This window comes from Trachymyrmex septentrionalis, unplaced genomic scaffold (assembly GCF_001594115.1).
Source record: "Trachymyrmex septentrionalis isolate Tsep2-gDNA-1 unplaced genomic scaffold, Tsep1.0 scaffold196, whole genome shotgun sequence".
Lineage (NCBI taxonomy): Eukaryota > Metazoa > Arthropoda > Insecta > Hymenoptera > Formicidae > Trachymyrmex > Trachymyrmex septentrionalis.
In genome coordinates, this window is record NW_017305135.1 from 720,413 (window position 1) to 731,695 (window position 11,283).

The following is an 11,283-nucleotide window of genomic DNA, read 5'->3' on the forward strand; positions in this document are numbered from 1 at the left end:
ATTTAATTTATTATATATGATTATATTTTTGCATTAATTTTTAGCAAGAGTGGCTATGTTTAACATTCCTCAAAAACCGCAACCACCGGCTCCACCAGAAAATATAGCTAATGAGCAAGATCGGCAAAGTCATGCGAATTATGAGCAATGGCTTAATAATCAGCATCAAATATTAACGCAACAATTAAAATATTATGAGGCAGAGGTCCAAAAACTTCGGAAAATAAGAAAGGTAAATAAAAATAAATTAGTATTATATTAATTAAAATTAAATATTATAATATTGTTTACTAAAATATCTTTACAATATATATTAATAGATTTTAATCTTAATATTAATTCCTAAATTTTAGTTTGTCCTACATTTTCATACTTTTCATGTTTCTCTATCTTATTTCCTTCCAGTCTCTCAATAGTAAGCAACGTCAGCTTCGTAAATCTGGTAACGAACTGACAGAGACCGATGCTACTGAACTACAACGGATTTCTTCTGAGCAAGCTATTCTTCAGAAACATTTAGAAACTTCTCGTAAGCAACAGCGTCAACACAGTGGACTGATTCAAGAGTATCATAACAAACAACAACAACAACGACAAACTCAACCCCAACCAAACGAACCTTGTTCTCCATTGATGTCACCTTCTCAGCATTCTCCGATGCATTCTCCAGCTGCGTTGGTTTCTCAGAGTCCTGGTCCTAGCATGATTCAACATTCACCAGCAACTCCATCAATTGTTCAACATAGTCCAGGCACACCGCTGCTTCAACATAGTCCAGGCAACCCTCAATCGTCTAATCCAGGTACAATGTCACCGCATAATGTTCAGCAACAATCACCAAGAATTGGCACCCCTCATTCTCAAGGTGACGAAAGTCCCTTCAGTCCTGGGCCAATGCCTTCTCCGGGTCTATGCAATCCCAACACTACACGAATGACTTCACCACAACATAGAGCCATTATTGGCGGAAGATTGGCAACTTCTCCTGGTGCTTTTACGCCGGAGACGCGAAATCAACAATTGATAGCTGATCAGGGTGTGAGAGTTCATAGTTTAACTCAGAGATTTGTTAGACCACCAGAAGGGGCGCAGAGGAGAGGAGGTATTGTTTACAATCCACAGTCAGGACAGCAACAGTTACTGAATCAACAACAGCATCAGCTGTTACAGAGGCAGCAGATTATTCAGCATGAAGGCGTTTCTCAGGATCCAAGTCAAAATACTATTATTCGGGCGACATTGCAGCGGCAGCAAGTTTTCCAACAACAACAACAACATCATGAAGGTGTTTCTCGACAACAAATTCTTCAACAGCAACAACAGAATGATATTTCTCAGGATGGACAGAACCTTATCACTCAAAGAAATTTACAAATGGTTCAACAAAGACAAATTCTTCAACAGCAACAGACTGATATCATTTCTCAAGAAGGACAGAATGTTGTTCAAAGAAATTTACAAACGACCCGGCAACAAATTATTCAGCAGCAGCAACAAGAAGGCATTTCTCAGGAACAAAATGTCGTTACTCAAAGATCGTTGCAAATAACTCAGCAACGACAGCAAATTCTTCAACAACAACAAATTCTTCAGCAACAACAAACCGAAGATGTTTCTCAGGAAGGACAGAGTTCTATTAATCAAAGATCGTTGCAAGTAGTTTCACAACAGCAACGACAACAAATTCTTCAGCAGCAGCAACAACAGAATGATATTCCTCAAGAAAGTCATAATGTCGTTGCTGCTCAAAGAAACTTACAGATGGTGCAGCAGCGACAACAAATTCTTCAGCAACAACAACAAATTCTTCGACAACAACATGAAGTTGTTTCTCAAAGTATTTCTCAAGAAGAACAAATTCCTCAAAATTCTATTCCTAGAACGCTACAAATGATTCAACAACGGCAGCAGATTCTTCAACAACAACAACAGCAGCAACAGGAAGGTACTTCTCAAGATGGGCAAAATATTACTGTTCAAAGACATTTGCAAATAGCGCAACAACGACAGCAGCATGAAAGTGTTTCACAGAATATTTCTCAAGAAATTGGACAAAATGTTGTTCAAAGGTCAATACAGCTGGCACAGCAGCGTCAAATCCTTCAACAACATCAGCAACATGAAAGCCTTTCTCAAGATGGGCAGAATACTGTTGCTCAAAGAAATTTACAAATAGCTCAACAGCGTCAACAGCAAATTCTTCATCAACAGCATCAACATGAAGATGTTTCTCAAGATGGCGCTATTACTCAAAGATCATTACAATTAGCTCAACAACGACCACAAATTTTACAGCAACATGAAGGTGTTTCTCAATCTGTTCCTCAAGAAGGACAAAATGCTATTACTCAAAGACCTTTGCAAATGGTTCAACGACAACAGATTCTTCATCAACAGCAACATGAGGTTATTTCTCAAGAAGGACAGACTTCTATTGTTCAAAGATCACTTCAAATGGCTCAGCAACGTCAACAAATTCTTCATCAACAACAACATGAAGGTGTTTCTCAAGAAGGGCAGAGTTCTATTGGTCCAAGATCACTCCAAATGGCTCAGCAACGACAGCATATTCTCCAACAACAACAGCAAAGACAATTCTTGCAAATGCAACAACAGCAGCAGAAACCGCCTAACTCGCCGATGGTGTCTCAGCCATCAAATTCCCCCAGTCCACAGCTTCATCAGCAACTTCAAAATTATGGTCAACCTCCAAATTCACCTATGGTGCAACAGACAACGATGGGTTCTCCGATGCTTCAACAGCAATTAAATCCGACTTCACAACCTCCTAGTCCAATGAATAGGATTTCACCAATGCTTCATGGTAGTCATCATCATTCTTCGACAACTACTCAACCACCCAGCTCTCCTATGATGCCTAGAAGTCCTATGGTAGCTGGATCTCCTATGCAAATGCAGCGAAGACAGTCTACTGGGAATAGTCCCGCTATGCCAGACAGACCCCAAAGTGTGGAAAATCCTGGAACTCCAAGGACACCTCATACACCTCATAATTTTGTCCAACAAAATACTAATTTAACTGTAACTGCAAGTGATCAACAACAAGTTTCTCAGCAAATTCCTCAACAGGTTTCTCAGGAACAAACTTCTTTATCAGATAATCTTTCTAGAGGTGGAGGAAACTCTAATAATCCCTTAAATCCTATTCCTTTTCTTGATTTTGCGAACACTGGATATTTTAAATTAGGATTAAAGGGCGGCTCATCAGATGATCGGGATCAGATTTATCAACAAATTTCTCAAGAACAAGTTCTTTTATCAGAAAATTCTTCTAAAAATGAGGAAAATAGTAATAAATCTATAAAACCAATACGATTCCCCAATTTTGGACGATTTGGATGGTTCAAATTGGGTTTAAGAGGAGGATCGCCAATGTGGTCAAGCAAAGCTGATAGTAGTAAAGGTGGTAAAGGATCGGAAACATCCCAAACGAAAAGAGATCAATCTACAGAAGAGAAAGCAAATGCTTCCATGAATCGAAAAACCGCTAGAATCAGCTCACTAGTCTGTGTCGACTATAATGACTTTGACGACGATTCTCATACGCCGCCACAAGCTTCGCCCACAACTTTAGACATAAAATCAACTGGTCAGGGCTCTTCATTGACCTCTTCAACTTTAGATAATGGATCTTTAACTTTAGAAAGTCCTGGAGAAAAATTGGAACAACTTCCAGATACGACAGATTATGATGATGACAAAACTATAGTTAATACCGAAGTGACTTTGAGTTCCACAGCTCAACGAGACAGTGATGATATCACCGTGATTGAACAGTTCGGTGACTCAGAACTAGTTGATGTTATTTCAGGAACTTTAGAAGGTGATATGCAGGAAGAATATGTTTTATTCGAACCTGGAATGGTGGTGGATCTTTCTGCTGATAGTAACGATTCTCTTTGTCATGCTTTAGTGAATGATGCTGGTCAAGGTCATGACTTAGTGCAGATTTTAGAGATTGATAATTCTGAATCACAATCAGAAGAACCTATTTTGAGTGACGAAGATTTAGTCCCGTCTCATTCAAGAAATAAAAAGGGTCTTAGACTCGATATAGTGAGGGCCTTCCAGTCCGGAAAAAAGCTAGTCGCTGTAACTGATACTCCTGAATCACCAGATCAAGAAGAACTTCGAGTTGATCCTTCACCAGGTCCTTATTTAGATCAGTCTCCTGATCAAGAACTTATGGTATCTTTAGTAAGTGATTCTGAAGTGGTTATCATCGATCCCACAACGAAATCGCCTGAAGACAATCTTTCTAAGGGTTCTTGCGATGAAGAAATTGAAAAAACTGATAATAATATACAAACTGATGTTTCTAAAGAAAATACATTTAATGAAGGCTCGATAGATGATCAAAACAAATCTTCAAAACAAAACAAGAGTCCTACAAACTTTATCTTTTCAGATAAATCGTATACCAAAACGCCAGCTTCAACTATATACCCACCTAATATTAACGTAACAGTCTCAAAATCGATGGTTTCTTTAATAAATACTACAATTTCTTCAAATTTAATTTCCAGTTTAATTTCTACTAGTTCTAATTCTCAACTGACTCAGGTTTCAATTCAACCAATTGTGACAGAAACTAAAATGGTAGATCATTTTGATTTAAAAGAAGTTTCCTCGAGTTGTTCTACCAATCAGAAAGGTATTACATTGTCAGCGATGGCGAGCATTGTGGCAGATGCAAAAATTGCCGCGAAACTTAGTCAAACTGCTCTGGAAAAAATATCCAATTCTCAGCAAGATAAATTGAACCCGAAAATCATCTCTGCTAATGAAATACCGAAAATATTATTCTCAGAGAAGCCTTTAACAACCTTTTCGAGTTTGCCAAATACAGAATCTCTGAACAATCCCACGAAATTAGTATTAAGTGTACAATCAACTTCTGTGACGCTCTCGACTCCGAAAATGTCAATTCCAGATTTGTCGAAAAAGGATACTATCTTAAAGAGTAAAGAAAAATTAACAGAAAATCAAGAAAGTGAAATGAAAGGAGAGAAAGAGATCCAGGACAAAATTATAGATGAAAATAATTCTTTGAATACATCGTCAAATATTTTTTCTGAATCGATTGAAGAGAAGAAAACTGATCCATTAAATACTACGGATGAACTGGAGAGTATGTTAGAAGCTATTCATAATCCTGCAGAAAATGTTGAAAATAAAAATGATATTCCAACGACGACTCTGAAAAGAATGTCACCTGTTACCGATGATTTGTCGCTCGTTAACATTTTGGAAAATGATACTGAACCGGTAGAAAATGATAAAGAACAAATTTCTTCAGATTCTGATATGCAAAAAGTAACAAATAAATCAGAAGAAATCCAAAAAAACATTGAAGAGACTAATGACAAAAACACAAATAAAAAGAATCATCAGGAAGAACAGTGTACGGAAACTTCCAAACCATTTCTTCAACATTGTTTGAATGAAGAAAAGGCATTAATAGAGGAATCATCTGATGATATTTTAGATATGTTACAAAATATTATTTCATCAAAACCGGAAATGGCAAATAGTAGTGAGTCGAGTATTATTTATCAAATGCCAACTCCGTTAGATACTTTACCCTTAAATATTCTTCAAGACTCTTTAATGGATTTAGAGCAAGAAAATCTCGAAAATGATCAAATTTCTTCATCTGAACCTAAAAATGAAGTAAAATCTCAAAATGCTGAAGTAAAAAAGAGTTCTCCAGCAATGAGTCAAGCTTCCACTTTGATAGTTAGTACCGTGGCACAATTGCAAAAAAGCACAACAACAATTCCTCATTTATCACCACTTTCGAAGCCAACAGAATTGACTTCTAATGTAGCTAACGTATCCCATCAACTGAGAACATTGCTATCATCTTTACAAAGCAATCAAACAACAGTGAATCAAACCGGAGTGGTCACCATGGTTTCTTCAATGAAATCTGGAAATGTTTTATCTACCTCTAGTCCCTTGTCGACATTGAATTCATCAAATAATGTTCAGAGTGGAGTTTCGACTTTGACAAGATTAGATCAAGGTCGTTTTCAACCTAATCTGATCAGCAATATTTTGAAAGATACAGAAATGGTTATAAAAGAGAAAAAAGAATTAAAGGAATGTAGCGGAGTTACTACAGGTTCAAAAGTTAATAATAGCGAGCAGATCCTCAGGATGACTTCTTCAGCGACAACTTTTCAGACTACTACAGTTTCTAATCTTTCAAGTACTTCTTCGGCTGCAAGTACTTCTAAAAGCATTACAACTTCGATCTCCATCACTTCAAATGTCATGTTGAATGCCATGCTGGCGGGGACTTCCTTAAAATCTTCAATTGCTGGTCATGGTCGAAGTAACACAATACCAACTCAATCTGCAGTCAATCTTTTGAGTTCTGTTTTACCTTCGACTTCAATACAACGCTCGCAAAATCTTCAAGCAATCCTCCAAGCCAATTCAGGATGTTCTACACCCTCTCGAGTATTAGTAAATACTAATTCAGCCGTAACTAGCTCAATGCAATGTATTAGAACTATTGTGCCACCTTTGGCAACTTCTAGTGGTGTTTCAAGTACGTCTAGTATTCTTCAATCGACTTTATCGCAAGCTCCAAGTCCCCTTTTAACCTCTAATCAAAACCAATTTAAATCTTCTGGTCTTCTACCAGTAGAGAAAAATAACGATCTTGAAAATCCATCTACAACAGTGAAAAAAGATCCTGAAGAGTCTAAAATACAAGAAAAAAAAGAAATAGATTCCAGTAAAAGTTCTTCTAATTCTTTAAGATTAGAGGATTCTCAAAATGTATTGTTAAAGCAACTACTGCAAAATACGGCATGTCCTACGACTTCAGGATCGTCACAAGGACCCAGTCTGCCAATAGTTCCTTCACTAGAAGCGCAACTGGCTCGGCCAGTCTTACCTACGCCACCTTCTTTGCTTCCTCAGTTACTGAACGAAACCCCAACACCGAAGCCAGTAATAAAACAAGTTCTTGCGAGGGAAACTTCTTTTTTATCAGTAACACCCTTAAAGATTCAAAGTTCACCAACTAAAGAGGAATCTGCGAAACCTCCTCTTCCATTACCTAGTCCGATTGTGACACAAAGAGCACAAACTGAAAACTTGAAGCAGCAAACAACAAAGTCAGTTCCTATTTCTTCAGCAAGTTCTTCGGGAAATTCTATATCAACTCAACCAGTTTCTTCAACAACAATAACAACAACAAAAACGTCTCCGAATATTTCTACGAATTTGCAAGAGGTTTCTGTAAGTCAAAGCAAACTGAGTACTGGCGTGAGCGGAGAAGGACTTCAAACCCAACAACGCGTTACTGTTTCTAAACATGCTTTGCAAAATAAACCAGTGGCAACCTCTGGAATAGCCTCGAAGAGCGTCCAATTAGTGACCAGTAACTCTAATAACGTATCTGGATCACAAATTCAAGTCCAAACACAGTCTCAAAACCAAGCTCCAGTCGTGCAGAAGCCAACAGTGACACAACAACAAGTTCCTTCTTCTTCGACTACTTCCGTTCAACAACAATCTGTTCAGCAACAAGTGCCTCATAGTCATGGAACCGTCGCGGTTCCACCACAAACCGTTATGGGGTCCGTTACCCCATCAGGTTCCAATACAGTGCCTTTAGTCGAGATTAAGAAAGAAATTGGTCTTGAGGATGTTTTGTCCACTGTTGCCACAACATCAGCCAGTCAGTTGCAGACGGATACCAAAGAATTTCTCACTACCAAAGAGGAACTCATAGATGGCGCAATGGATGATAAAACTGGTAAGTAACATTTATGTATCATATTATTTTGTTTTAACTACTATTCTTTATTTTTTATGTTTATTTATATCTATGCTTCTATTATTTTATATTAGAAAGAAATGTGTATAATATATACTTCTTTTATTACATATATCGTGTTATATCCTATTTATTTCTTACATAAAATTAAATTATATTACAAAGATTGTAAATGTTAATATTAAGATTTTATATATTTTTAAGGGGGTATACCCACCTAGACGGTCGAAAAAAAGCCTATTTTCTGGAATTTTTTAAAGAAAATCTATAGGAGTTATGCAATTAATTTTTTTCCCAAATGATTGTGTACATTTTCGAGAACATTTCAATTTTTTTATTCATGAAAATACAATAGAATGGCTGAATAAATGAGACATCCGCCAAGAGCAGCAAAAAAATGTGGTTCTGCGGTAGACAGGCCTGTGTCATCTGTAATCATCAGAATCAAAAAATTCAAAAAGAATATTAAACTTGGTATTATAATTTAGTCTTTGACGTATGCGATTTTGAAAATATGGCTTTTTGACAAAATGGCGGCAATTTGAATATAACAAAGCGATTTTTAGGTAAAAATACGATCTTATTTCGCCGATTAAAAAGAAAGGAAGCCACCTAAAAAAAAATCCGTACGTCAAAGACTAGATAATTATGTGTAGAATAAGCACAAAAAAACTTCATTACAATCGATTCATTAGTTTTCGAGATATCGTGTCCACCGACTTTGAAAAAGTGATTTCGAGAAAAATGCGTTTTAAAATTTTTCAACTTACCTAGCAAAATTATTCAGCTTATATGGAATCATCGATGCCAGGTCCATAATATAAATCATTGGGATCATCAATAATCCCTGAATCTTTCAAATTCTGTTGGCCTTTTGTCAACACAATAAAACAGGTCTAATCCTGTTAGGAACGAGACCCGACCTGAGTTTCGCCCGACCGCACAGCGCCAACTCGACAACCGCGCAGCGCATTCCGAATACCCGTCACTGTATAGGCTATAACTTCGTTATTTTTTCGAATTTCGACTTGCGGCTTTAACCAGGTATTCTTGAGACCTTAACCTTCAAGGAAAGCGAAAAAAACACAATCGATTTTTTTTAAAGTTTCTAGGCGTATATACCCCCTTAAATCAAATTAATAACAAATTGTAACAATGGCGTCTGGCTTTAGATCTTAAGAAGTTGAAGAGGAGACAATACCAACAGAAAAGAAAGCAAAGCCAGGGAAAGGATGCCATAACTGCACCTCAGAAAAAACGTTCCCGTAAAGTCTCGCGCCTCGATGAGGATTATGATACATTTGTGGATAATTTAATGACCCAGTTGCGACAACTTCAACCGATGGCGGTTCTGGAACCTCAGTTGAGTCGTAATTATGGGGTGTGCCCGATTTTCGGTTGCGGAGATCTTGTTAAGATTGGAAGTCAGAAAGATTATAACGCTAGAATTGGCGATTTGATTGGAAATTATGGATCAGCCAGTTTACCTGGAATTTCTGATCATTATAATACACAGCCATTTGGAGAATTAGAGCCTCTGCCACCTCAACAACCCTCGACTACGCAGAGAGGATTTTATGATCAAGAATTTCCGCCTTTGAAGTTGGACGATAGTGAGCAATTATTTATTATATTTATATTTTATAATATTGATATAATTATGAAATTATAAACAAATTTACTATTAATTATTTCAATTGTAAAAAGTTTATAAGATTAAGAAAAAAAGTGGAAGAGGGGAAATAAGAAAAAGAAGGGGAAGAAATAATAAGAATATAAGAATATGGAAGAACAGAAGAAAAATAATAATAAAATAGTAAAAAAAATAATAAAATAATATAAAATGTACGAAAAATAATATAAATATAACTTAATACATTTATAGGAGAAATAATAAAGTACTTAAATTCTTAACTAAAACATTACATAAAAATGTTCTTTTGTAGCTGATGATAAAAAAGAGAATATGACAACTAATCGCGATGTGGACTCTCCTGATACCATTGTGAGTTCGTCTTCACCTGAATGTGTTATACCAGAATTTATGCACCGTTTTCCTGGACTGCGATTGATTGAGGAAGAATCGGATGAAGAAGCAGAATGGCTGAAACGTGTGTCACCCGTTATACCTCTGGTTTCACCAATTCCAATCAGACTAAAGCCTGCTTACTTAAAAGATGCAGCTAAACAAGACAAGGAAAATTTTGGAATGCCCAAGTATGTATATTTATTTTTATTTATTCACAGTACATAATATATCTTAATATATTATTTATATGTATATATATATGGAATATTTATTATTATACTATATAATTCTTTAGACTTGGCAAGTCCCCTCCGATTCCTTTACGAGAAAGCGGAAATGTCACTGTGACCTTAACTTTGAATAGTCAGGCCGCCGATGATATAATGGGTGTACTTAAAGATCTTGCTAATATTCTGAACATAACACCACCTGCTGGTTATCAAATAGTTGAACGAACCACTACTCCTCCTAGTCAGAAATTAGGGCTGTACAGGACAAAAGGGAAAGACGGCAAAGAGGGTAGTACGTAATTTAATAGAATGATTTTATTTTGTAATGTATAATATGTATAGTATTTCGGAAAATATTTATGAATAAAATTTATATAAGAATATATAAGAAAAAGAAAAATTGTAAAAAGTAGTTTATGAAAAAAGTAGTTATTGGCAGATTAAAATATATAAATAAAATATCCAATAAAATCCAGAAATTTTAATTATATATATATAAGATAAAAACAAGATTTAAAAAAAATATATTGATCTTTCAGCTCCAATCGATATACAAAGCATTCTAAATGGTGCGGCAAAATTCTGTCGTCATTGTGATGTTGTGATCCTTAACAGTTTAATTCGAAAAAAAGTATCGGATCTACCATTCTTGAGCAAAGAGGAAGCTGAACCGGGCGATGAACTTTGCTTCTGTTCAGCGGCTTGCTATGTGCAATTTGCGCTCATGCATCGAACACCTTCTAATACTCAAGATAAGGTCTATACAAGAAATATTCTACATTATAAAAATAAATGAAAAAATATTTTAATTTAAAAGATTTTATTGTATAATGAATTATATCGTAATTAAATTGTAAATCAATTATAAATAGAAAAAGAATTATAGCTATTTTACAATTAACTTATAGTATATTATTTTTACAATTATCTTATAGTATATAAGATTTGTAAGATAATTATATTAAATATACCAATAATATATTATTATTAACGCACTTATGATATTTATTAATAATTTTTGATAGTTAGAAAAATATTTTTTATATGAAAAAAAGAACATATATATTATATTTACTACTACTACTACTACTATTACACACACACAATATTTTGTGTGTGTGCGCGCGCGCGCGCGCGCGCGTGTGTGTGTGTGTGTGTGTGTACATACCTACATACATATATATATATATAATTCTATTATTTTG

General features: G+C 35.6%; 1 protein-coding gene across 1 annotated transcript in view; it reads left to right on the plus strand.

Annotated features, from left to right (window-relative positions):
• LOC108747150 (histone-lysine N-methyltransferase 2C-like) overlaps positions 1–11,283 on the plus strand; it is a 43,337-nt gene that overhangs the window by 28,720 nt on the left and 3,334 nt on the right. The window contains exons 28-33 of the mRNA XM_018484428.1: positions 45–232; positions 406–7,798; positions 8,992–9,432; positions 9,766–10,036; positions 10,144–10,370; positions 10,618–10,835. Of these exons, the coding sequence (XP_018339930.1) occupies positions 45–232; positions 406–7,798; positions 8,992–9,432; positions 9,766–10,036; positions 10,144–10,370; positions 10,618–10,835 (8,738 nt within the window). The remainder of the gene's footprint in view (positions 1–44; positions 233–405; positions 7,799–8,991; positions 9,433–9,765; positions 10,037–10,143; positions 10,371–10,617; positions 10,836–11,283) is intronic.